The 26,957-nt window shown below is 36.2% G+C and overlaps 3 protein-coding genes across 4 annotated transcripts; 1 reads left to right on the top strand and 2 right to left on the bottom strand.

Moving 5' to 3' along the window:
- Positions 1 to 13,313: 13,313 nt before the first annotated feature.
- LOC138905703 (uncharacterized) lies at positions 13,314 to 14,483 on the bottom strand. Its single transcript, XM_070194224.1, has 2 exons — positions 14,169 to 14,483; positions 13,314 to 13,841 (listed from the first exon to the last, which is right to left on the bottom strand). The coding sequence occupies exons 1-2, from the start codon at positions 14,481 to 14,483 to the stop codon at positions 13,314 to 13,316; spliced, it is 843 nt and encodes a 280-aa protein (XP_070050325.1).
- A 42-nt stretch (positions 14,484 to 14,525) lies between these two features.
- Positions 14,526 to 15,053, bottom strand: LOC138905702 (uncharacterized). The gene has a single exon (XM_070194223.1). It carries the CDS (start codon positions 15,051 to 15,053, stop codon positions 14,526 to 14,528), a length of 528 nt encoding a protein of 175 aa, XP_070050324.1.
- Positions 15,054 to 18,993: 3,940 nt separating this feature from the next.
- On the top strand, positions 18,994 to 26,336 carry LOC104089271 (uncharacterized). 2 transcript variants are annotated; one of them, XM_009594122.4, is made up of 8 exons: positions 18,994 to 19,474; positions 19,581 to 19,676; positions 20,544 to 20,654; positions 21,399 to 21,708; positions 22,730 to 22,820; positions 24,486 to 24,828; positions 25,152 to 25,300; positions 25,457 to 26,336. In XM_009594122.4, the coding sequence occupies exons 1-8, from the start codon at positions 19,190 to 19,192 to the stop codon at positions 25,986 to 25,988; spliced, it is 1,917 nt and encodes a 638-aa protein (XP_009592417.1). In that variant the 5' UTR covers positions 18,994 to 19,189; the 3' UTR covers positions 25,989 to 26,336. The 2 variants fall into 2 exon arrangements, with proteins under 2 accessions (XP_009592417.1, XP_070052264.1); XM_070196163.1 differs by having other exon boundaries at positions 19,053 to 19,474; positions 20,544 to 20,658; positions 21,403 to 21,708.
- Positions 26,337 to 26,957: the final 621 nt, after the last annotated feature.

The raw sequence follows: 26,957 nt of genomic DNA, 5'->3' as shown, positions 1-26,957 counted from the left end.
AAAGTTGTCTATTCTTTTTAAGTTCAGCAGTAAGACTAAATTTTATATTTTTGAGTTCATTTTCAAGCTTAAGATGTGCCTCACTTGCCACTTCCTTTCCTTTATAGGAGTTCGTGCATTTTTCCATTGAAGTTTTTAAGAGGATATTTTCTTTCTTTGTTTCCTCCTATGTTTCCTTCAAATTTACAACTACAACCACCAGATCATCTCTCTTGTTCTAACTCTCTAATTTTCTCGGTTAAAATAATATCACTAATGAGGTTGTGGTGAGCATCAATTAAAATATTAGCCAAAGATACCAGCTTCTTTTTAGAATAAGACTTCAAATTTCTTTGAACGTCCATAAAGTTTGCCTCATCGTCATCATCTTCTTCATCCTCATCAGATTTTGCCATTAATGCAAATATGGAATCATATTTTGCAGTTTTACTTTCAACGGCCATCATGGAGGTGTCTGCTTGTTTATCATCACCCTCAGATTCACTAGAGGAATCTTCCCAGGCAGCTAAAGCTTACTTTATAATATTATGAGCAAACTGTATAGAGAACCCGATAAGTTCCCACATAACACACGTACACAGCGGTAAGTAAATAACATAATAATATTTTAAGTAAAAAAACTCCCAGCTCACGGGATTAAAAATCACGACCTACACTCGTAGGATTTCAACTTCACTACCCGAGTAACTTTAAGTTACAACCTAGGAATTAAACTCTTAATCCCTCACCTACTTGCAATAACTATATTGCAAGCCTCTTTGTAATAACTCTATTACAAAGCAACAAATCTTGACTAACTCTAGTCAAGAAACTAAACCAAACAGTAGTTTAAATCTGTCCTACAAAGACACTTCTTGAAAGTAGTGTAGGATTACAAACGAGTAACAAATAACAAAGACTCAACAAACCTAAGGACTTAAGATATCTTCAATCTTTGGATCTGGTCCTTGAGGTTGCAACACCTTTGTTCTTGAGAGAGATAGTGGCTAGCACTTGAGAGAGAAAAATTAATTTTTAGTTTTTGCAAGTGTTAGATAATGAAATCCCTTACTTCATGTTGATAATATGTGTGTGTGAGGTCATTTGGATGATGTAAGCAAATATCTGGTACAAGGCATGCTCCATAAAGTGATTGTTGCACTGTTGTGTGTGTAGTGCAGCAGTGTAGCGACTTTTAACGTTTGTAAGGAGTTGACCTGTACTGTGACCGGAGGAACTGATCTCTATTTATTCCCTCTAATGTTCCCTCTGATATTCCCTTAACTGATTTCATTGAGAGTTGAACCAGACATCTGACTAGTTACTCTGAACGCAAAGGAACTAATTATTTCAGGTTCCTTATCTGGTTCTCTCATGAAGTTTGTCAAATCATTAAAACAAAGGACACATATATTATCATACATGAAGTGAAACTACTCTATATTTACAACAAAAAAGACTTAGATTCATATAAAGTAGAAGCAGGTCCATTGGCGTCGACCTTGTCTGTAGTATCAGGGTCTGCGCGCGCGAGAATAGCTTCAGCACGCCTTTTCCAGGGTTGAATTGGGGCGTCGAATACTGGGTATTGTATGTTGGCTCCACGAAGGATCCTCCATGTATTCTTGAAAAGGTTTTAGAAGGCTTACATGGAAGACTGGATGAATCTTCCACCATGCTGGGGTATCCACCTGGTATACAACTTTCCCAATGCGATTCACAATGGACGAGGGTCCAATGTACTTTTGCAATAGGCGAGGGTCATGGACCCTTGAAAATAGGCATCACTTTGGGATTTTCACCATCAGTTTGTTACCCACTTGGTATTCAACAAAGCGATGATTTTGATCAACATATTTTTTCATCCGCTTTTGGGCATTCACAAGATAGCTCCGTACTATATCCAAAATTTTCTTCCATTCTTTCGAGAAGCTAGCGGCTCGAGGAGATTTCTACATGTTTAGGTCATCCACAGTGTGTGGGAGTGGCGGTTGTTGTCCGATAATATAATAATTTCAAGAGCGCTTTTGTTTGTACTAGAGCTATTTTGTGAATTGAAACACAATTGAGCAGCATCTAAAAGCTTCACCCAATTATTATGCGATCCGGTAACAAAATGGTGAAGGTATTCCTCTAGTATTCCATTGAACCACTTTAGCATTAGGGTCTGCGCGTGCGGCGCTGGCCGCAGGGCATGGGTCAATTGCGCTAAAAACAGGCGTGGTGGGGCACAACCTGCCGAGGGGCGTTGTTGGCATTTGCCTGCGGCTAGGTGCTTGCGAGGGCTATCAATGGGGCGACATAGGTACATGCGCACTTGTCACTTGGCCCGGCCAAGACCACAGGGTCGTCCATGGCGCTAGACATTAGAATGTTTGCCAAGATGCCATGATGCGCGTCCAAGAAGTCTTGGGGCATGGCTAGAAAGCCGCCCATGACATCTCACACCTCCCTCCCCATAGGTATTGAATTGACTAGAATTCAATTTAGTCACTTATTCTCTTTATCGTAAGAATAGCCTTAATCTCTTGACTTATTTACTCGTCAATTAATAATTTGTCGATGAAAAGTTCTGCTCATTGTCTTAACAAAACTGCCATAAATTATATCGTGATATTATGAAGCCCAACATTATCATTTTGGAATGGAATCTTCACTATATCATGCCATCTTCGATGTAATTAGCATACAAAGTGTAAAAAAATAGAAATTTGGTGAATCGAATTTTGTTTGGGTGTGTGAAACGTGAAAACATAAGTTAAAACTCAATTGACAACCATTAAAAAGCTTTAAATATTTGAATTTGATAATTAAATTTTGTGAAATTATTATTTGTTTGGGTTGGGTGTTGTTGCAAATGATTGGAAATATCCTTTAGAGTTTATATTTCAATTTAAAGAAAGTTTTGTGAAGATTCGAGTTGGTTTTGGTTGGATTTCCTATTGAAACTTGAAGTAGAAGACATGAATAAATTGTAGTATATATTTTGTGTGTCATATGAATAAAAAGCATACAAAATATATACAACTAACATAATTATTTAAAAGTTGCATATAAGTTGTTTGTGAATTATAACTTTTGATCGGATTCTGTACAATAAAAAATTATATTCCAACAACAACAACATACCCAGTGAAATCCCACAAGTGGGATTTGGAAAAAGTAGTGTGTGTTGGGAAACGTGTCAGGCTAATAAAAGGGAAAAAATATTTGAAAGAGAAAAATAATAAATTGCACAAGACAAGACAAGAGAAGATTTACGTGGTTCGGTAATTTTTGTCTACTCCACGGCCACACAAAGAATAGCTCTTTATTAATTGAAGAGAGAAAGAAGAAGTTGAAGGATGATATGCAAATGAAAATACATACCCCTTTTATAGGTATTTGAATGCCCTGCCGACGTAAGCGCTTACATCATAGGAATGCCAATGTAAGCGCTTACATCATGCGAATGCCGATGTAAGCGCATACATCAAAAGAATGTCGATGTAAGCGCTTACATCATAAGTTCATCTCTTTTTGACTTTTCTTTCTTTTGTTAGTCTACTTTTCTTTCTTTCACATACAACAACAGGTTTGCTACTATCAATCTCCCCCTCAAACCTAATTACATCAAGAAAGAAATTAAAAAAAATATTTGCTTTTCTCTGGTGGCGCCTTCACGCTGTTAGTCTTGAAGGCTAACTGAGGCAGTGCACAACCTCAGTTTGTCAACACCGACAACTTTGGTCAACATGTTTGACAGGTTCTTTGATCCTGGTATCTTCTGCAGGGAAATAGTTTCTTCACTTATCAACTCTCGAATATGATGATACCTCAACTAGATATGCTTCGATCTTGCATGAAACACTGGATTCTTGGCAAGATGAATTGCACTCTGGCTATCGCTGAAAATCTCACAATTGTCCTACTCTTTAAGAAAATTCTTGAGCCAAAGCATCTCTTTTCCAGCTTCGAAGATTGCCATGTACTCTTCTTCAATGTTAGATAGAGCAACACTTTTCTGAAGTCTGGATATCCAGCTAACAGCATACCACCCAAGGTGAACACGTAGCATGTGGTACTTTTTCGCCTATCCAGATCGCCGCCTAAATTTGCCTCAGCAAAACCTTATAAGATAATATTACTCCTTTTAAAACAAAGTGCCATACCTGAGGTGCCTTTGAGATATCGCAATATCCATTTTATACCTTCCCAATGTTCCTTTCCTGGATTTGACATGTATCTACTGACAACTCCAACTGCATGGGCTATGTCAGGTCTAGTGCAAACCATATCATACATCAAACTTCCTACTGCTGAAGCATATGGAACTTTGGACATGTACATCCTTTCTTCATCTGTCTTAGGTGATTGGTCCTTCGACAGATTAAGATGAATTCCGAGTGGAGTGCTTCTCGTCTTTGCATCATGAAGACTGAACCTGCTTAATACCTTCTGTATGTACTTTTCTTGAGACAATTTTAAGGTTCCTTCTGACATGTTTCTGCTAATCCTCATCCCAAGCATTTGCTTAGCTAGTCCTAAGTTTTTTATTTCAAACTCCTCCGCCAGTTGTTGCTTAACCCTGTTGATCTCATTTATGCTAGATCCTGCAATTAGCATATCATCAACGTACAACAGTAAAATTATATAGGATTTATCATGATTTTTGATATAACAACAATGGTCCATCTCACATCGTGTGAAATCAGTATTATGCATGAATCTATCAAATTTCTTGTACCATTGTTGGGGTGCTTGTTTCAAACCATACAAACTCTTATTCAACTTATACACAAGGGTTTCTTTACTAGAAACTTGAAAACCAGGTTGCTTCATGCAGATGTCTTCTTCAAGGTCACCATGCAAGAAAGTAGTTTTAACATCTAGCTGCTCCAAATGCAAATTTTCTACAGCTACGATACTTAGCACCAACCTGATAGTAGTTAATTTGACTATAGGAGAGAAGATCTCAGTGTAGTCAATCCCTTCCTTCTGCTGAAAGCCTTTTACTAATAATCGTACTTTGTATCTTTTCATAACATCATGCTCTTCCTTGACCCTGTACACCTACTTGTTTGGCAATGCATTATTTCCTTTTGGTAACTCTATAAGTATCCATGTTTGATTCTTTTGAAGAGAATTCATCTCTTCTTTCATGGCTAGCTTCCACTTATCAGAGCTTGTCACCTACATTGCTTCAACAAAATGCTTTGGTTCTCCAGCATCAGTCAGAAGTAAATAGTGGAGAGAGAGAGAGAGAGTTAACCTATCTAGAGCATTCGTGACTCTTTTAGATCTCCTTAATGTAGGTTCATGATTAATTGATCCCGAATTTGATTCAAGTCCTGACTCCAGATCTGGTTCTCCATCTTATTCTATCTCTCGTTCTGGTTCTGATTCTGATCTAGATTCGGCATCTTCAATTTCAGATCCAGTTATAGTCTCTCTAGCCACTTCATTTTCTGAGATTTCTTCTAGCTCAACTATTTCATATGTCTGTCTACTGGTGCTGGTTGGTTCTACTTCAAGCTTGTCTTTGTACATCACATTTTCATTAAATGTGACATTCATGTGTCTTAGGATCTTTCTATTCTGATCATTCCAAAATCGATAACCAAAATTATCATCACCATAGCCAATAAAGAAATATTTCTTGGCCTTAGGATCAAGCTTATCTCTATTATTAGAGTTTACATGCATATAAGCAACACAACCAAAAAATTTCAGATGTGAGAGAGTTACCTCATTTCCTATCCATACCTCCTCAAGAATTGCAAAATTCAGCGGTACAGAGGGTCCTCTGTTTATGAGGTAATTTGTCATGTTAATAGCGTCAGCCCAAAAATATTTCGGCAATCCAGAATGTATTCTCATACTTCTGGCTGGTTCATTTAGGGTCTTGTTCATCCTCTCAACAATGCCAGTTTGTTCCGGTGTTCCAGAAACTGTCTTGATCATTCTGATCCCATTCTCAGAGCAAAATGCTTTAAACTCTTGACTATCATACTCTCCTCCATTTTCAGACTTCAGACATTTTAACTTTAGACTTGTCTGATTTTCAACTTCAGATTTCCATCTTTTAAAGGTAACAAACACATCAGATTTATTTTTTTAGAAAATAAACCCATATCTTTCTTGTGGAATCACCAATGAAGGTGACATAATAGCGTGAGCCTCCCAGAGACGTTACAGGAGCTGGTCCCCACACATCTATATGCACTAGTTCCAGCTTATCTTTCTTTGGCGTCCTTCCCGCCTTTGAGAAACTAACTCTCTTTTGTTTTCCGTAAATGCAATCTTCGCACAAACCTAATTCAACATGCTTCAGGTTTGAAAACTTTTCTTTGGATGCCAACTTCATTCCATTCTCACTTATATGCACGAGCCTCCGGTGCCACAATGTTGTATCACAACCATGATCAACTGTTGCTATAGTATCTCTCCGTATTGCAGTTGCATACAGTGTTCTCTTCTTGAAACCTCGTGCCACAACCAAATTTTCTTGGTTATCTTCCACGATCCGTTACCAAATGTTGTTGTATATCCTTCACTGTCAATTTGACCCATAGATATCATATTTTTCTCTAGGCCAGGAACATGTCGGACATTTTTCAATTTACATAGCATGCCTTGTGAAGTCTTTATATGAACTTCACCTTTCCTGACAATGTCGAGAGGTTCTTCGTCTGCTAGATAAACTTTCCCAAATTTTTCAGCAATATAATGATGCAATAATTCTTTGCATGATATAGAGTGAAAGGATGCACCTGAGTCCAGAATCCAAGATTCGACTGGACATGTCTGTACAACAAATTAGTGCATCACCAACTTGTTCAACAATTGCATTTGCTGAATTATCATCCTTGTATTGATCGTTCTTCTTCTTCTTTGGCTCTCTATATTGACTACTGTAGTGACCCTTTTTATCGCAATTCCAACACATAATGTCTTTACGATTTTTGGATTTCCACCTTCTCCTTGACTTTGATCTGCCACGAGCATGACTTTGTCCTTTTTGGCTGCTTCTCCCCCTGCTTTCGGTATTCAAAGCAGAGCCCGGGGAATTACTTGATTCTCTCCGACGAATATCTTCGCTTAGAACCAAGTCTCTAATATCATCCAATTTGAGTTTGGTACTTTCCAATGAACTGCTAACTATAGTTATTGTTGCAGACTAACTCTCCGGTAGAGATGATAGTAGAATCAATGCCCTGACTTCGTCATTGAATGTTATATTGACAAAACTCAACTGAGTTAATATTACATTAAACTCATTAATATGTTCCGTAACATATCCACCTTTTGTCATCTTGAAGTTGAACAATCGACGCATCAAATAGACTTTATTTGAAGCAGATGGCTTCTCGTACATATTTGATAACGCCTTCATCAAGCCTGCAGTGGTCTTCTCATTAATGATGTTAAATACCACATTTCGTGTTGGCGTCAAACGAATCACACCAAGAGCTTGGCGATCTAATAGATCGCAATCCGCTTTGGTCATATTCTCTGATTTTACCTCGGTCAGAGGTAAGTGTAATTTTTTCTGGTACAAATAATCTTCTATTTACATTTTTCAGAATTCAAAATTTTTTCCATTGAACTTGTCAATCTTAACCTTCTCTTCTTCCGATGTTATTTTTCAACAAGTATGTGAATAGTGCCTATGAATAGTAACGATGATCAATAGTGTCGCACTATTCTTGTGAATAGTACCTGCATCAATACCATACTTTTCTACCAGAATTAAAATGTATGTGCTCTGATACCTATTTTTGGGAAACGTGTCAGGCTAATAGAAGGAAAAAAGTATTTGAAAGAGAAAAGCAATAAATTGCACAAGACAAAACAAGAGAAGATTTACGTGATTCGGCAATTTTTTCTACTCCATGGCCACACAAATAATAACTTTTTATTAATTCAAGAGAGAAAAAAGTTAGAGTGATGATATGCAAATGAAAATGCATACCACTTTTATAGGTATTTGAATGCCCTGCCGACGTAAACGCTTACATCATAGGAATGTCAATGTAAGCGCTTACATCATGTGAATGCCGATGTAAGCGCATACATCATAAGAATGTCGATGTAAGCGCTTACATCACAAGTTCATCTCTTTTTGACTTTTCTTTCTTTTGTTAGTCTACTTTTCTTTCTTTCACACACAACAACAGGTTTGCTACTATCAGTGTGTACCCAGACCTTATCTCTACCTTGTGGAGGTAGAGACATTATAAATCCTTTTACTAATACGAGGCGAGGCGAGGTGAGGCGAAAGCCCTGAGGCGCAGGGGCGTAAGCCCCATGGATATTTAATTTTTTATATTATATAAATTAATAAATCATATAAATACATAATAATTATTAATATTATATATATATATATATATATATATATATATATATATACACACACACACACACACACAATGCTAACATGTGCATGAACCATAAAAAAGGTTCTCGGGGCTTACGTCCAAATGAACACCCAGAACATTGGGACTTACGCCTAAGCAAACACCCAAAATGGCAGGGCCTACGCTCCACGATACTTACGCCCCTCTAGTATGTCTCGGTGCATTTTTAGTACGCCTCGCCCCGGAGCTCGCCCAAAAAATGCCTTTTAAAATATTGATTCTAGTTGTATATAAGTTGTAGCCCTTGACCGAATTTATATATATTTTATAAAAGAACTTTAGTTACTTTTTATAAATAGAAACCTAGCTAAACCGAATACCCATTATCCTAATTTTGTGTATTAAAAAAATCCCTTTTATTATTATGTGTGGGATAAAACTATGTTGGTGTGATGTAAGTCAATATGAAAAAAATATTTTTACGAGAAAGTCATTTTTTTTTGTAGTTGATTACTGAAAATTATTTCTATATTTTTCATCAAAAGGGGGCAAAAATGATTTCTTTCACTTGCAGTTTATCGCTATGTTAACTTTAAATTGCATATAACTTACAACTAATACTTAGAAATTATTATCGATCGTTAATACTTAAATTTGCTTCAAAACACAATTTGATTTATCATATTATTATTAATTTTAATACAAAAACATATATTTCAATCCCTAACCAAAAATCGGAAAATAAAATTATTTGTTATTAAAAATAACTTCCATCATATATATAGGATATATGGAATATATTAATAATTAGTGAATGATGTATTTTAACATATTTGAATCATCATGTGGTAAACAATAAGTAATACCAAATACCTAATTTTTTTGCTTTGGATAACTATATTTCAAATAAAATAAAAAATTAATTAAATTTATTTATAATAAATATTTAAATTTATTTATTTCTTTTAAATAATATTAGACAATAGTGGGTTGCTCTAGTGGTGAACATCTTCCACAACCAAGAGGTTGTGAGTTCGAGTCACCCCAAGAGCAATGTGGGGAGTTCTTGGAGAGAGGGAGCCGATGGTCTATCGGAAACAGCATCTCTACCCCAGGGTAGGGGTAAGGTCCGCGAACACACTGCCCTCCCCAGACCTACTAGTGAATTATATTGGGTTGTTGTTATTGTTGCTTTTAAATAATATTAATGGTAGACTGAATATTTACTGTCTTATTTTTGTAATTTAACATTTAGTAGTACTTTTTGAAAAGATTGGTCAAAATAATTTGCTTATCAATATATTATTACAAATAAACACAAATTGCTACTCTCTTAAAGTACTTTTTAAATTTTAAAATAAATAAATAAAAAGTTTTTGGTAGCTTAACTAAACGGGCAGGTAAGAGATCGGCTAGATTTAAACCTCAACGACCTCAATTCTTGAGTACATGATCAATATGCAGAAAGAAAAGAGGCATTAATTGACCCTACATAGTGACTCTAATCCAAATTAAGTGGATGCCAACCAAAAGAGGCAACATCATACATGGCATTCTCAGAAACCATTAACCAGTAACCAGAAATCTCAAATCTGAAACCAGAGAAATCTTCCTGAATCTACTCTATTCTACTAGGCACATAATTTTTTTTTAATAAAGGGTAACAAGAAAATCTCTATGTTTGCTTTATTAAAAAAAATGTTGTACAAAATTGTATCCTATCAGTTTCACATTGGATATTTTTTAATGGTTTTACAGTTTTGTATATTAAATTTATGTCCTCAGTGTTTCTTTTTCTGTTGGGAAAATGAAACAAGTTAAACTTTAGTAATACTAAAATGCAGGACAAGAATTATATTTTAACCCCTAGACATTTCCACAGGGAATCTGTTGTGGAAAAAAAAAACTCAGGAATTTGATTAAACGAACAAGAAAATATCTAACCCAGGAGAAGAATTACAGTAGATTTATAAAATTGAAGTGCAGGACTTGATAGTAAATTTTTTGAATATTTTTTATATAGACAATTATTGTACTTTACCCTTTGATTTTGTTTTTTCTTTTCAAGTAAAAAGAATTACACATTCGATTTCTACTTGCTACTAAACCCGGTTTTAAGCATCTTTAATTGCATGATTAGGTGAGTTGGTAAAAAACTAACTTGATAATACTTTATTATAACTCGAGAATAAAAAGTGGACAACACTATTGAAGAAATTGACACACAGATGAAGCTTCACTGCTAGATCAATGGAGCAGTGAATTAGGGCACATGCAGAGATGAATATTCTAGAATCTGAGATAGAGAATGAAGAAGATAAAGGATATTTTCTTATTTTTCAAAGTGTACAAATGACCTCCTTTTATAGACAAATACAGCTATATTCTCACGTGCACTACATGTGCAATTAACCACTTCTAATAGTAGTAACTAACTCCAACAACTTAACCGACTCTAACAGCAATTAGACAAGCTAAGTCACTATTATTTCAATACTCCCCCTCAAGCTGGAGGGTAGAATACATCGAGTACTCCAAGCTTGGATAAAAGGAACTGATGCTGAACAGTCCCTAGAGCCTTAGTCAGTAGATATGCCAATTGGTGTTTGGTGTCGACATGCTCAGCCACTATCAGCCCTTCTTTGATCATGCCTCTTACAAAGTGGCAGTCGATTTCGATATGTTTCGTCATCTCATGATAGATAGGATTGGAGGCAATTTGTATAGCTGCTTTGTTGTCGCAGAACAACTTTACGGGTGTGGTTACAGGCACATTTAAACAGCCTTGTTATCCAAATTACCTCTGAAACTGAAACTGCCATGCTCCTATATTCTGCCTCTGCTGAGCTTCGACTTACAATGTGCTGCTTCTTTGACTTTCACGATATGATAGAGTCCTCTAGTTTTACTATGTAGCCAGTCACAAATCTTCTAGTGTTTGGGCAGGCTGCCCAATCACTATCACAAAATACAGCCAGTTGCGTGCAAGGATTATTCTTCAGCAAAATACCTTGACCAGGTGACCCTTTAGGTTAGATATTATTCTAGTGTAGATTATTCTAGTGTGAAGCTTTAGGCTGTTGTATGAATTGGCTTAGAACCTGTACAACAAAACTAATGTCAGGTCTAGTGATGGTTAGGTAGAGCAATTTTCCAATGAGCTTCTGATAAGGAGTGGAATCTAGAAGTGCTGGATCTGTGATGCCCCTCACATGTGCATCATAATCCACAGTAGTAAACCTGGCATTTACTTCCAAAGGTGTGTTCACTGGCTTAGCTCCACTCAAGCCAACATCAGAGATTAACTCAAGAGTGTATTTTCTCTGATTGAGCAGTATGCCATCGTATGATCTCAATACCTCAATTCCTAGGAAGTATCTTAGTTCACCTAGGTCTTTGACTTTGAAATTATTGTGCAATGTACTCTTTTCTAGGTCGATTAGTCTCATGTTGTTCCCAGTGATAAGTAGATCATCTACATACACTAGGACAATGACCGGTTCTTCACCTTCCTTCTTTGTAAACAAAGAATGATCATATGGACTTTGAATGTACTTGGCTGTTTGTAGGACATTTGTGAGTTTGATATTCCACTACCTAGAGGCTTGTTTTAAGCTATATAGTGACTTGAGTAGCTTGCATACTTTATACTCCCCCTGCTTTTGAAATCCCTGAGGTAAATCCATATAGACTTCCTCTAATAGGTTACCTTGTAGGAAGACATTATTTACATCCATCTGATACAGAGGCCAATTCCTTGAAGCTGCAACACTGATTATTGTTTTGACAGTCACCATTTTAGCAACTGGTGAGAAGGTTTCATGATAATCTAAACCTTCATGTTGAGTGTATCCTTTGGCCATAAGTCTGGCTTTGTATTTGTCTACTTCTCCATTTGTCTTGTATTTAATTTTGTACACCGATTTTGATCCAACTGCTTGCTTCCCTTTAGGTAGGTCTGTTAATTCCCAAGTCTGGTTCTGTTCTAAGGCATTGACTTCTTGCTGCATAGCTTCAATCCATCTCTGATCTTATGATGCTTCCTTAAAGGTCTTGGGCTCTGTGGGTACTGAGAACAGACTTAGATATTCTTGATAACCAGTGGACAAGTGATCATACTCCACATAATTAGTAATGGAGTATAAGCAATTAGGAGCCTTGTCCTTAGAGGTCACATAGTCTTTAAGCCATATTGGTGGCTTGGTAACTCTTTTTCTTCTACCATTTTTCGCAATTGGCTCAGTAGCATTAGGCTCTGCTGTTGTTGCCGATTCAACTCCTTGTAATGATGTATCAGGTTCTCCTGTTATTAGTTAAGATCCTTGTACTGAATTATCAGAATCTGCAGGTTGCATATTATGTTGAGAAGCAGATGCATTGTCTGTTGTATTTGTCTCATGATCATCACTAGTGTGAGGTTCTGTTGTCTCTTCTGTTGTTGTGACACTATTATTGTCATGCTGCATTGTAAGAGGGTGATCTGGTGGTGTTATATTATTGATTGGCATGAACAATACTTCCTCCTCATTTTCAACTTGCATGGCTCTTAAAGGAAGAATCCCTTCTCCGAAGCTTACATCCATGTCAAAGAAAGTCTCGGAATCCAGATCAAACAACCTATATCCCTTTTGAACTTTAGAGTACCCCATCAGTACTGTCCTTCTTGCCCTTGGGGCCAGTTTGTCACCCCTGGGCAGGATGCTTGCATAGCACAAATAACCAAATACCCTTAGATGATCCAGTCTAGGTTCCTTACCATAAAGCAACCCATAGGGTGTTTTTCCACCTAGTATAACAGTAGGTAATTTATTGATCAAATAGACTGCAGTCTTCACACATTCTCCCCAAAATTTAACTGGGACTGCACTGTGTATTTTAAGGGCCCTTGCCACCTCTAAGATATGTCTATGCTTTCTTTCAACTGTTCCATTTTGTTGAGGTGTATAAATACAGCTACTTTGATGAACTATGCCAAAGGAAGATAACAGTTCATTACATTTGTGAATTGAAAAATTCTGTGCCATTGTCAAATCTCAGTACCTTTACAGAAACATCAAACTGATTTCTTACCATTGTTAAGAAGTCTTTAAGCGCAATTGAAATCTCACATTTGGATTGAATTAGACAGACCCAAGTATATCTACTGTAATCATCTACTACATTTACAAAATATTGGTTTCTGTCAAATGTAGCCTTTCTATAAGGTCCCCAGGCACTAACATGGATCAACTGGAAAATACTACTATATTTACTCTTACTAACAGGAAAACTTAACCTAATTTGCTTTGCCATTGGGCACACTGAGCAGTTCTCTTGTACTGTATTATTGACTTTATTCTTTAAGTTAGGAATATGTTGCATTGCAACTGTTGATGGATGCCCCAGTCTTAGATGCCATAACTCTGATTCATTCACTCCTCCAGCTACTGCTGCTCCTACTGTGGGTTTGAACTCTCTCTGTAGAATGTAAAGACCATTACTTTCTCTACCAATCCCCATTACCTTGCTATTGTAATGTCCCTGAAACACACACAAGTTATGGGAAAAGATGACTTTACACAGCAACTCCTTGGTTAACTTTAACATTAAAAGCAGATCAAATTTGAAGTCTGGGACATGTAATACATTTGTGATTTTATGACTCCCTAAAATCACTGTATTTCCTGCACATGCTATGGAAGATCTACTTCCTGTTGGCACTTGCACTCTACCGTCTTGTTATTTTTCTAAGCTTCTTAGTTTATCTAATAGTTCCTTGCATGGTGTAATATGATGAGATGCTCCAGAATTAATTCTCCACTCATAGGCATAGGTACTAGATAACAATGTAACAATACCTGCCATCACATTTGAGGTACTGTCATTTGATGGTGGCTTGTTCATGAGGCTCATTAGGTGTGAGTATTCTTCCTCAGTAAATTGCAACTGATTTTCAGTTGTTGCATCATTGGCATATGGTCTTAATCCTCCACTAGGTTGTGCTCTGCCACTCGGCTGGCCTGTGTTTCCACCAAATTGTCCAGTTTTCTTCTTACTTTTAAAATCTGGAGGATATCCTACAATTTTGTAGCAGTTTTCCTTCAAGTGACCCTTATAACCACAATGTTTACATATTAGCCTTGTGCCTTTAGGTTTGAATCCTTGTGTCTTTCCTGCTAACATAGTGAGTGGATATCTGTGGGTATCTACCACACCAAGTGTTCTCTAGCTTTCTTCCTGAGTCACAATCGCATAAGCTTCATTAATAGTAACTACCGGTCTCCTTGCAAGTATGTTACTCCTCATATTCCCAAAGCTTTCATTTAAGCCCATAAGGAAATGCAACATACGCTGAGATTTCAAATGTTCAACTGATGGCCTTGATTCCTCACAATCACAACAAGAGAGTGGAGCCATAATATCCAACTCATCCCATAGGTCTTTGATTTTAGTGTAATAACTGGTCACTGAATCTGTTCCCTGCCTCATCGTTGCAATCTCATACCAAAGGTGATAGATCCTTGTTAAGTTTGATCGATCAAATCTTTCCTGAAAGTCATTCCACACCTTCCTCGCATCTGAGGCATAAACGATCCCCGGCATTAATTCGTTCAAAACTGTACTTCCAATCCAAGACAGTACTATCGCATTACATTTTTTCCATTGCTCAACCAGTTCACCTATGTACCTGCTCTTAGTACAAGAACCGTCTACAAATTCAAGCTTACCTTTTTCTCTCAAAGCTAGTTTCATTACCCTACTCTACAAGGCATAATTCTCTGGCCCTGTGAGCTTAATTGGGATCACAACTAGTCCTGGAGTATCTCCTGCTTGAAGAAATAACGTGTGATTATGATCAAGCGAGCTTACCTCGTTTACAGCCATGTCTGCAGAAATTGTCTCATGTAATTAGATCAATTTCGCTGGAGCTTCACGCCGGATCAAATCCTCATGATCGCCGCTCTGATACCATGAAGAAATTGACACATAGATAAAGCTTCACTGCTAGATCAATGGAGCAGTGAATTAGGGCACATGTAGAGATGAATATTCTAGAATTTAAGATAGAGAATGAAGAAGAGAAATGATATTTTCTTATATTTCAAAGTGTACAAATGACCTTCTTTTATAGACTAATTCAACTGTATTCTCATGTGCACTACATATGCAATTAACCACTTCTAATAGTAGTAACTAACTCCAACAACTTAACTGACTCTAACAACAATTAGACAAGCTAAGTCACTATTATTTCAATATAATCCTAAACGGGGTGGAGGAAGAAGGATAAATAGTTACGTATTTGGTAATAACATAAATAAGGTAACTAGAAAAATGAGAGTTGAATTCAGTAAGATGTATAATTAAAATCGTAATATCATTAATTTGAATTTCAGTGTTGGAGTCTCACAACTTCTAATTTCAATAATCTTTTGCAATTTTAGATGTATAGGTGTCACCTACACGTAGGTTACCTCGTTCCAAGTCATCTTATAGTCTGTTTGACCAAACTTCTCTAAAGCCAAAAGTATTTTTTTTTCCTTCAAAATAAAGTATTTTTTTCTTCTAAGTTGAAGTGGTTGACCAATCCTTTAGAAGAAAAAAAAAGTGCGTTTGAGTTGAAGTAGAAACAACTTTGGAGAAGTAGAAAAAAGTAGCTTATCTTCAAAAGTATTTTTTTTAAAAACACGTTTGAGAAAAATACGCTTAGAAGCTTTTATAAAAGCTTGGTCAAACACTTGTTGCTACTCATAAATGCTTTTCAAATTAATTAACCATCTCACCAAAAGTACGTTTGAGAAAAATACTTTAAAAAAAATACTTACTAAAATAAGCTAATTTTTAAAATTTGGCCAACTAATAATCCAGAGCCCAAATAGCAATCGACAAATACAAAGTAGCATAAAATTACTATATTACAAGAAGAAAGTCATAACATAACAGGATCATTAGTCCCTTAAACTATATTTTAAGAGTAGTGAAGAAAAGCATAGATTATATACCAATTTACACTTTCGTTGATACATATGAACATAGGAGGACCTACGTTGTGGGTTGTAGGGTCACAAGAACCCATTAGCCTCGACAAAATATTGTATATATGTATGTCCATATATATGAGACCTGTTAAATATTTAAGTTGTGCCCTCAAACACAAAAAGGTGGATGGAGAAGTGGTTACGTTGGTTATTTAAGTTCGCTCCTGGCGGGATGACATGGGTTCGAAACCCTTCTTCGGCCTTTTCTCCTTTTTGTTTTTGTCTTGGAATATAATATTTTTTATACTTCAAATCAAATTGCTTTATTTGTAACTTTTATCTTCTTTTTGAATTCAACTATGGCTTAGTACTAATACACAATAGAAAACTTAATTAGTTTTACTCTTTTTTAAATCCCTACCTTAAAATTATATGCCTCAAATTGTAACTTATCGCTCCACAAATAGAAACATATAAATCCTTCTACCTCAACCTTCTTCAACAATCACTTTGACTCTGACTCGGCAATGGCAACTAAGAGTTTGAAACTCTTCTTCAGTTTTTTGACTATTACATACTCATAATCTTGATTTCTTTAGTAAATTTTAATAATTTAAAGTTTGAACGCCCTTTTAATCACTCACCCTTTTTTTAAAATTAAAATACTAGAAATTTAAAGTGTGAAGTATGTTTAATCAAACACATTTCCTTCCCATTATATCCATTTTGCTAAGAAACCCTCTCTTTGTTCAGTGCTTTCTTTTTCTTTAGAACTTCTTTTTGTTTATACTTGAATGATACGTCATCATAATATTAAGTTTTCAAAGAGTTGAACGCCGAATTTTATCGCTAATGATTAGCATACAGTGGTGCCCCCTTCGTGCTTAAATTCTGGATCCGCCTCTATTAATATGAAGCTGTTCAAAACTAATTTGAGGTCTGAAGTTTGGTTGGGCAATTCAAACTTTTGAAGTTTGGACCGTCACACCATACTGACTGAAGTTATAGGATTACTAGTACAAACAAAGTTCAGACCAAAGGTGTTTACTGGACGGGTTGGATGAGGTTGGATATAGGAAAAAACAGCTCGTCCGGTTAGTGAGGCGGGCTGGTTAGTGGGTTGGGGTTTCGGGTTGGGATATTTTGAGTTACTTTGGGCCTGTCCGGGTTCGGGCTTATCGGGTCCGATTCGGGCCAGATATATATATATATATATATATATATATATATATATATGTATTATATTTTCTTGTTCAATGTAATTGATACTTAAGTGTTTGCAAACTTCTAAATAATAAAATAAGTATTGTAAGACAAATAAACTTTTAAACTTTAAAATTTAAAGTTTAAACTTTAAAGTGTTAAATTTTAAAATTTTAAAATTGAAATTAAGTAGCTACATAAAATTATGTAATAAGACCAATATGGAAGGATCAGACTTCAAAGGCTTTCATTTCATATTTTCATTGCATAATAATATTTCAAATACTTGCAAGTTCTATTTTGATTTTTTCTATTTTTGAACTTGCAAATTAAAAGTTTATAGCAATTAAAAATTTAGTATTTAATACTGCCAAATGCCAATAAGAGCAAATTGTCTAATAAACTAACACATTAAGCTTAAATAAGTCTAATAAATTTAAAATAACACAAAATTATCTCAAATCAACTTAAATATAAATTCCTGGAGGATGCTCAAGACAACCCTTGATATGCTTCCTTAAACCATATTTGCCCTCCCACATTCGATGAAAATTAAAGACTCGACCACAACTCTTGCACTCTACTTTTCCGTCTTCTTCATTTTCTTCTACCACCTCAAAGTGTTCCAAAATATGTGAGCGCACTCTAGAAGCACATGGCATGATTGAACTTGAAACTAACAAGAATGATAATCACACTTCATTTGATAATTGTAATTTTATAGTGACTACCGTAAATAATTGATAAAACGTGAAATAATAATTAATTGAGAATTTGAGAAAAATAAGCAATTCAATAATCAAGAGAGAATTGAGTGAGAATTAGAGTAGAAGAAGAGAGCAAATCATGAGAAAAAAAATGAAGAAGAGGGAGGCTATTTATAGTTTTAAAATGCTAAAAATGTAATTTATCAATTATTAGGGGTGAGGGATTATTTTAGTAAGGAGTAGGACGAAATGGCTAAAAGTGCAAAAAATGACCGTTGCCCAACGGTCATTTTTTATTTTGACAAGTGGCAACGATTAGGATTTAAAAAAAAATTATAACTTAAATCGGTCTGGACCGGGCTGGAATACGGTTAAAATCCTTGAACGGGTTACCGTGCTAGCCGGGTTCCGGTGCACCGGTAGTAAAAAAAAGCCCGACCCCATCCGGCACAACCCCATACCCTAGCCAATCCGTCTCATCCCTTACCGGATCGGGTAGAACCGGGGCAAATCGGGTTGTTAGTGGCCCGGCCCGATTAACACCTTTAGCTCAGACGCAACTTTGTAACCAACAGTATGAGATTGATTCTGAAATGATTAAATTTGAAATTTATAAACTCGTTATACCTTAAATAGGGATCCCAAAATGGACTATATGTGTACTCGGCCCAACTGAAAGTCTGAAAACTATTATGTTGGGCTACATTCTATTTTATTGGGCCAGGCTTTTCCTAGTATAACTCCGTTACAGACTGTGTCAACTAAAACATTAACCAATTGGACCAAACCCCTCGCTTACTCCCCGCCCAAGAAATGTTCGACAAAAGGCGGCACTAAAATTACAACAACATCCCCAACAACATCGACGTGCTCAAATCTAACTGGTCAGCTAATCAATCCTCTTAAACCCTAGTTTCGAACACACGCCATAGTTGCAGGGTTTAAGCTCTCGTACCAGACATTACAGAACTCCGTCTCACTCCATTCCAATGTTGTAATAATGGCTGCTTCGAAGTTAACTTCAATGGCAGCAATGGCAGCTGCAGCTGCCGCAGCAGCTTCATGTTCCTCTTTCCCCAACCGCGCGTACGCCGACGCTCCCTTTCGCTTCTCCCCCTTTTCTTCATCTCCATCTCCTCCACCACAGGCTCCTCATTCGGACTCTCAATCCGGGTCGGATTCAAATGATCCTCCTGAAGATTCAAGAGGCGGGTTCAATCCGGAATCATTAGAGAGAGGTGCAAAAGCTCTTAGAGAAATCAATAGCTCTCCCTATCACAAACAGGTAATATTTTTTCTTAATTAGCTCAAGTGTTTTTTTTTTTCAATTTTTATTTTTGGTATGGTGAAAGAATTAATCTAATTTTGGGTTTATTGGTTTTGGTTAAAAGGTGTTTGATGTGATGAGAAAGCAGGAAAAAAGCCGGCTTGCGGATATTGCTGCAGAGAAAGTTCATTATGAGGCAATCCAGGCTCAAGCTGATATTGTGAGTCTTTAAACCATATCAATTTAATATTAGAAAAAAAATGGATTGGAATGGTTTTCGGGGAGAAATGATGTAATTCTCATAGGATTTTATGGATAGCCAAAAAGAAGGAATCAAGAGAATATGAGGGAACATATTAGTGATCTTGTTTTTTTTTTTTTTTTTTTTTACTTTGATAGAATTAAAGACAATCCTTAACTGAAGCAATCTTTTTGCTACTTGGATGTGTTTGGTTTTAAAGTATTTAGGAAAACATTTTCAGAATGAGAAGCTAGTTTTTTTAAAACCACAAGGGGGAGGATGCGTTGCCCGTCATGGACACCGCATGGCTTACTAACTTACTTGGTCTTGGCCTCTTGGGCAAGGGGAAGTTGCCTTGCCCGCAGTCTTTTTGAATTAAAAACTGAACAATTTCTATGACGCCAAATTATTTGTTATTCAGGAAAAAGTAAACGGAGTGGAACTTAGTTTTGCAAAATCAAATTATTCTGGTTTCTGAAAACAATATAATCTAATCATTTCTTTTAGTAAAAATCACCTAACCCAACCATTTATTTTGAGTAACAAACCTTGTCAAAATTCATGCCCAAAGGCAAACATGTACCAGTCTAACCATAACCACATAGAGAATATTTTCTAACCATAACCACATTTCTACATCAATTCCTCCAAAAACTTCACCAAACCAAGTGCCACCTAAGTGTGTATTGAGTCTTAAGACTATGATTGCTTTGATTCTCGTATAGTGCTTCAACCACATCATAATTCTTTCTCTGCTAACACTTAAGCTGTCAATTTGTTTTGACATTTTGCTTAATTATTATTAGTTTTTTCTTACACTATACCAAATGCACTATCTAAATGCAGGATAAACAGCGAAAATGGGGAGAAGACCAGCGGAATCTATACCATCAACAATCACAGGCCAAAGCACAAATGCTAAGATACGAAGATGAATTGGCTAGAAAAAGAATGCAGGCATGTAGAGTTATTTGCTTGCTTAGTTTGAAATGATCCAGCTAAGGCATGGCATCTTGAGTGGCAAAGTACTTGAGGGAAAATATAGTTCATTATAAGATGTAACATAGAACTCAAGTTCTATACCTATGATTACATTCTCAATTTGTATACCTATGCGTACAGTTCTGATATTTGTACTTAAGCTAAAAAGAAGACTCTATCAATGATAAAGAGCTAGAGAAGAGAGCAAGTTGGCCTAAGATAAACAGGGTTTCATCAATGTACATCCGAGGACTAGAGCTTTTCAAAGTCGATGGTCAGTTAAACAGTAATCATTTTGAAAAAAGGAGGAATCCTTGCATCATCTCCGATCCCACTAGTTGATTCCTGAACTAATCCAACTTAAAAGTGTTCAAAAGGTTATTCTTTAATTAATACTCAATAGCACCACTGTTGAACCAATTATTCTCTTTGTGGAAACTCAACAACTCTTGCTACAATTTAACTGCATTGTTTGACAGCTTAAACGTTGGGTGGACACGGGGTGAGAGAAGAAGAATTGAGTAGTCCATTTATATATGTGACCATTCTCGTATAAAAAGTGAGATTGAACCTGATTACTTTTCCAGGAAATTATGCACATTTAAAATCTGCATATATGTTAATTTTTTTTTTTATGAAATAAAAAGTGTACATTGTTCTTGAGTACTAAAATGATCTTACACAGGACCTAGTTGACAGTTCTTTATATTATGATTTCAGACAGATCATGAAGCTCAAAGAAGACACAATACTGAACTGGTTAAAATGCAAGAGGAGTCATCAATAAGAAAAGAACAAGCAAGACGAGCAACAGAAGAGCAAATTCAAGCACAACAAAGACAAACTGAGAAAGAGAGAGCTGAAATAGAACGAGAAACAATAAGAGTGAAGGCCATGGCTGAGGCAGAAGGTAGGGCACATGAAGCTAAACTAACTGAAGATCATAAAAGGAGGATGCTGATTGAGAAAATAAATGGTGAAAGAGAGAAGTGGCTTGCAGCCATTAATACAACTTTTAGTCATGTTGAAGGTAATGTTAATGTTTCGCTCTTGCTCAAAAATCTCACTGACATCTGGTGCATGGAAATAAAAATAGTAACTCCAGTTCTTTTGGTAGAAACTCTTACCGCCTTGTACTTATCCCAAAGGAACGCACCACCCCCCCCCCCCAAAAAAAAAAATAAAAATAAAAGAAGGGGCAGAAAACTCTTATTAGTTCTCCAGTACTTGCTTTGTCATGGATCTTATTTGTTCTCTCTTGATTTTTGTAGTTGTAATCATCATATTTGCAAAGTTGTTCCTTATGCTAGACCAGGAAAAGAGTACGTAAAAAGAACAAAAAAGTGTGATTGCTTTTCAGAAAGGCAGTGGATGATGAACCACATAGAATGGGCTATTAAAAGCCAGGGGCGGACCCACGTGGAGTCAAGAGGGTTCATATGAACCCACTTCGTCAAAAAATAACACTCTATACATACGTATATCTTCTCTTTCTCCGAAGATATTCCGTTATAAAATTTATTTTGAACCCACATGGTTCAAGCAAAGTGTCCAGCCCAATGGTGAAGCGGGTTCAAATTTTTAGAAGGGTCTTTGAGTTCGAAACCTATCAGCAACATAATGCGCACATACTGTTCTTTTCCTATTTAGATACAACGACACAAATCCTTTTTTTCTCTACTTTTAGACTAGAAAAGCTTTTTTTATATACTAGTTTTATTGAGTTTGACGAGATTAGAAGAGCATACCTCCGAAAAAGTCCTTACCAATCCCGAGACCATAAATTTTCCCAAAGAAAATAGTTTTAATAATGTATTTTAATTTTTAATATTAATAACAATTTATTTTGTTGAGTTCTTAGTACATTTCTTCTTCACATGTTGAACCCGCTTGATGAAAATCCTGGGTCCGCCACTGATTAAAAGTATACTGCTATTTTGAGAAAGGGAAAAATTATTCTGCTATTTCTACACTATTATTGCATTTTTTAATAATACTCTTTACATATTAGAGCAAGAGTTGATCGAACTGTTTCTAAATGCAATTTGCAGAGGGTTTCCGGATTCTATTGACTGATAGGAGTAAATTGGTAATGACTGTTGGTGGAGTCACTGCATTGGCTGCTGGAGTTTATACCACCAGGTTCTTTGTTCTACTCCTTAATTGCCTCAGCCCTTCATGAAAGTCAAACTTATGGCAGTGATTGGGATACACAAAGTGTGCCATTATTTCATTCTTATCCAAGATCTATACTTGTCATTTGGTAACAAATGATGTTCGACAGCCGCAAGTTCTATAATAGCTGTAGTACCATGATGCAAAATTGTGATGGAACGATGCGATATGTGACCTTTTACATTATGTTTGTCTTTGTCTCTTGATATATATTTTCCTTGGGCAGCTCTGACCATATTTCTTAAAGACGTTTAGTAGTGGGAAGGGTTACTGTAAGCTTTAAACAAGTGAAGCTTGTCCATACTAGATTATTTTTGATAAGTATGCCCATACTACAATAAAAAACAAACTATGCCTCAATCCTAAGTTCTTGGCAGGACACTTTTTTTCTTCTAATTGATCATTCATGCTGTTTGTATTTTCTTTTTGTCTTTGTTTTATTTTAGAAGAAGGATAGTGGTGGATAAAAAGAGCTTATATGTGGGATTTCTAAAATGAAAGAAATTTCTAGGTCTTTTCTATTCAAGTGATGGATTTAGAGAATAAGACATTAACTTACATGTGTCCAAGCCTAGGTGATTTCTTCTCATCTGTCTACGCCTTGGTGGATAGAGTTACTGGGTACCTATTGTTGGTGAGAGGTGGCATGTATCCCTGGAATTAGTTGAGATACGCGCAAGCTGGCCTGAACACCACGGTTATAAAAAAAAGACATTAACTTACATGTGTTTGAACTCATTCAATTAGATGTGAAGAAAAAGTTTCATGTGTTGAAATTAATTAGAGAAAATAAGGAAACAAATGGAAAGCTTTGTTCTCTATATGGAAAAAAGAGGAAGAAGGCATCATTCATTATTTGCCGTGTGATCAACTTAGCTGGAGTTTGTTAATAATTATATATAACTAGTTAATTAACTATGTTACATTCACATATTTCCCTTATTTTATCACCTTAGTTTGTTACTATAATTCCTGGAACATTTAGCTGTTCAACATGTCCATTTCTATCCCGCTTGATAGACAGTTCCAACATTTGTGGCCCATTAGCAAGAGGAAAAATGCTTGTTTTTCACATTGATCACTTATCTTGGCGTCATTCTGCCCTGGAATTCTGGTTATTTTCTTGTTCGCGTTCTGTTTACTCAATCATATAAGCAAATAAATGAAATTTAACTCGAGAACATCATATTAATATAGCACTGTTCTCTTTTAGGGTTTCATAGGGGGAAGTTTAAACTGTTGAGATCTGGTTGTTGCTTTGAATTGGTATTTATGTGAGAATTTTGTAGACAAGTTACATATTTTCTAACTTTAGCAAGTATTTGTTTCTTGATTATTTGAAATATGGTCATTCTTTAAACATTGAAAGCACCTTACAACACAGTCAGTCTTGCTTATGGACTAAAACTAGAAGTTAGGAAATACTTGCACAGGTAATCGCTGTTGGAATAACAATGTTGCCAACAATCACATAATCATCATTTTGCTAGTCTTGAGAGGATCTGACTGTGGGTCTTCTCTGCTGATCAGTTCGTGTTTTGTGTCCTATTTTAATTATATCTCCTTGCAACATCGGTATTTTGTATTTAGAGTAGTAATTTTAGGCATTTGTTATCTTTATAATTCATACAGGGAAGGTGCCAGAGTTACCTGGGGATATATTAACAGAATTCTTGGACAGCCATCATTAATTCGGGAATCATCTATGTCAAGATTTCCTTGGTCAGGGATGATTTCTCGAGTAGCTGACAAAGGACTCAAGTTTGGTACAGCTGCTGGATTGGCAGCACCTGGACAAAATAAATCTGCTTTTGGAAACATTGTGTTGCATCCTTCTCTTCAGAGGAGAATAGAACACCTCGCTAGGGCCACAGCAAACACCAAGTCTCACCAGGCACCATTTCGCAATATGCTCTTTTATGGTCCTCCTGGCACTGGGAAAACAATGGTTGCTAGGGAGATCGCAAGAAAATCGGTACACTTCTCTCGCATTTTTCCTTGTTTTAATTGTGCCATTAAGAATGCTGTTTTTCTCGTGCTGTTAATACTGAATTCTTGGGCAACCATCATTAATTGCTCCCTCCTTATATTTCTGAACCTAAATACGCTTTCATCTATTGAGCAGTATAAATAACTGATTATGGCAGTAAATGGACTAACACCCACTTCTCTGAGTTATAGCCAGAAATTAAATGCTTTCCCCTCTCCCCACAAAAAATTAAGAAAAGGAAGAAAACTCCAGCTCCTGCTGCTTGCATTTTTGAAGGGATAAATGAAAATTGTGTGTGAATTTTACAGGGTTTGGACTATGCCATGATGACTGGAGGGGATGTTGCACCCCTGGGTGCACAGGCTGTCACCAAAATTCACGAGATATTCGATTGGGCCAAAAAATCAAATAAAGGCCTACTGCTTTTCATTGATGAGGCTGATGCATTTTTATGCGAGTAAGTTAAATTTACGTTCAGCTGCTTCCTATTAGAATGCTACTTATTAACTGGTTAATGATGATAATGTGTTGCAGTTTTTGAGTTATTTTTCTAGATGTAGCACCAACTACAAGAAATACAATATTAAAGGACAATGCACTTCTTTGATCGCAGGCGGAATAGTACATACATGAGTGAAGCTCAGCGAAGTGCTTTAAATGCTTTACTCTTTCGAACAGGGGACCAGTCCCGAGACGTAGTTCTTGTCCTTGCGACCAACAGGCCAGGAGATCTAGACAGTGCTGTCACTGACCGTATAGACGAAGTTATCGAATTCCCTCTCCCTCAAGAAGAAGAGCGTTTCAAATTGCTGAAGCTCTATTTGAACAAGTACCTTGCTGGTGAAGGAGACAGTGACAGCAATTCTAAGTGGGGGCACCTCTTCAAGAAGAACCAACAAAAGAGGATAACCATACAAGATTTGTCTGATGATGTGATTAGAGAGGCTGCTAAGAAGATAGAAGGATTCTCTGGCCGTGAGATTGCAAAACTTATGGCAAGTGTTCAAGCAACTGTATATGGGAGCCCAGATTGTGTTCTTGATTCTCAACTGTTCAAGGAAATCGTAGATTACAAGGTCGCTGAGCATCACCAACGAATAAAACTAGCTGCTGAAGGTATGGAGCCAACTTACCAGGGGAATTAACTGACACCACAAAGATACAAGTGTCTTTCACTGATACGAATTGTTGAAAATTTGTTTATTATCTCTTTGGTAGTATTGCATGCAAAATTCATTTTTTCCAAACTTAGGATATTGTAGTTTAGGTGTACTATTTCTGCTTGGGGAATGAGCACTGGATGGTGGACGTGTTTCAGGGTTCAATGGGACGTTACAATTTGATGGGTACATAGCTCACTTGGGCTGTAATTGTATTGATTCTGTGGATCGCAGGAAAATAAATCCATTGAATAGATAAATAGTAGGCAATACATGAAGTCTCTTTGAAATAGGTCTCTGTTATCAAATATCAACTAACCTATCTTTTGATTACCTTCTATTTTAAAGAATTAATTATAGAAGAGGTTTATTCAGTTAGATGCTTTAGCTTTTTATGGAAAACTCTTATCCAAATGTTCAGGTCTTCATAGACTGTTGGACTAATATTTGTTAGGATGCGAAAGCTCTGGATATTTCTATTCAAGCAAGAAAAATTCTTTATGGAGATAGGGTGGAAGTCCTATATGTTAGAATTCAAGAATATTAGAGCTGTATTTTAGTTTAACTACTTGGAACAGCTGGTATCATTGTAACACCAATTTAGTTAAGGAAGAGATATGATAGGGGAGCTTGTTCCTTCTATAGTATTTGTGGCAAGGTAAGATATTAGCCATAATGCCCTTTCATGCTCTTTGTGTTTCCGGTTACCGATCTATCTATCTATACTATATTAAAAATGATAAATTCTTAAGTTAAAAGTTAAATTACTAAATAATTCTTTTAAATAATTAATTTAATTTTTCCCTTAGAGATTAACTAAATGGTGTCGACTAGAATATAAGTAATATAACCCACCTGTTTCCACCTGTTGCTAAATAAAGTGACGCTTCAAAGGCCACTTTAAAAGCCATCGTTTGGATAATTGTCTTCTTGTCCAAGGTTCTTATTTCTAAT

The sequence above is a fragment of the Nicotiana tomentosiformis genome, chromosome 2 (assembly GCF_000390325.3).
Source record: "Nicotiana tomentosiformis chromosome 2, ASM39032v3, whole genome shotgun sequence".
Lineage (NCBI taxonomy): Eukaryota > Viridiplantae > Streptophyta > Magnoliopsida > Solanales > Solanaceae > Nicotiana > Nicotiana tomentosiformis.
Note: the sequence above shows the minus strand (reverse complement) of the source record. Positions and strands in the feature narration are given on the sequence as shown.

Bases quoted from the DNA above. Each gene is read 5' to 3' on its own strand.
- LOC138905703 (XM_070194224.1), bottom strand. From the start codon at position 14,483: ATGTTAGCAGGAAAGACACAAGGATTCAAACCTAAAGGCACAAGGCTA. The intron at 13,842-14,168 runs GTGATGGCAGGT...TGTGTGTTTCAG, and splicing joins CAAATGACAGTACCTCAAAT to GGACATTACAATAGCAAGGT.
- LOC138905702 (XM_070194223.1), bottom strand. From the start codon at position 15,053: ATGAAACTAGCTTTGAGAGAAAAAGGTAAGCTTGAATTTGTAGACGGT.
- LOC104089271 (XM_009594122.4), top strand. From the start codon at position 19,190: ATGGCTGCTTCGAAGTTAACTTCAATGGCAGCAATGGCAGCTGCAGCT. The intron at 21,709-22,729 runs GTAATGTTAATG...TGCAATTTGCAG, and splicing joins AACTTTTAGTCATGTTGAAG to AGGGTTTCCGGATTCTATTG. The intron at 25,301-25,456 runs GTAAGTTAAATT...CTTTGATCGCAG, and splicing joins GCTGATGCATTTTTATGCGA to GCGGAATAGTACATACATGA.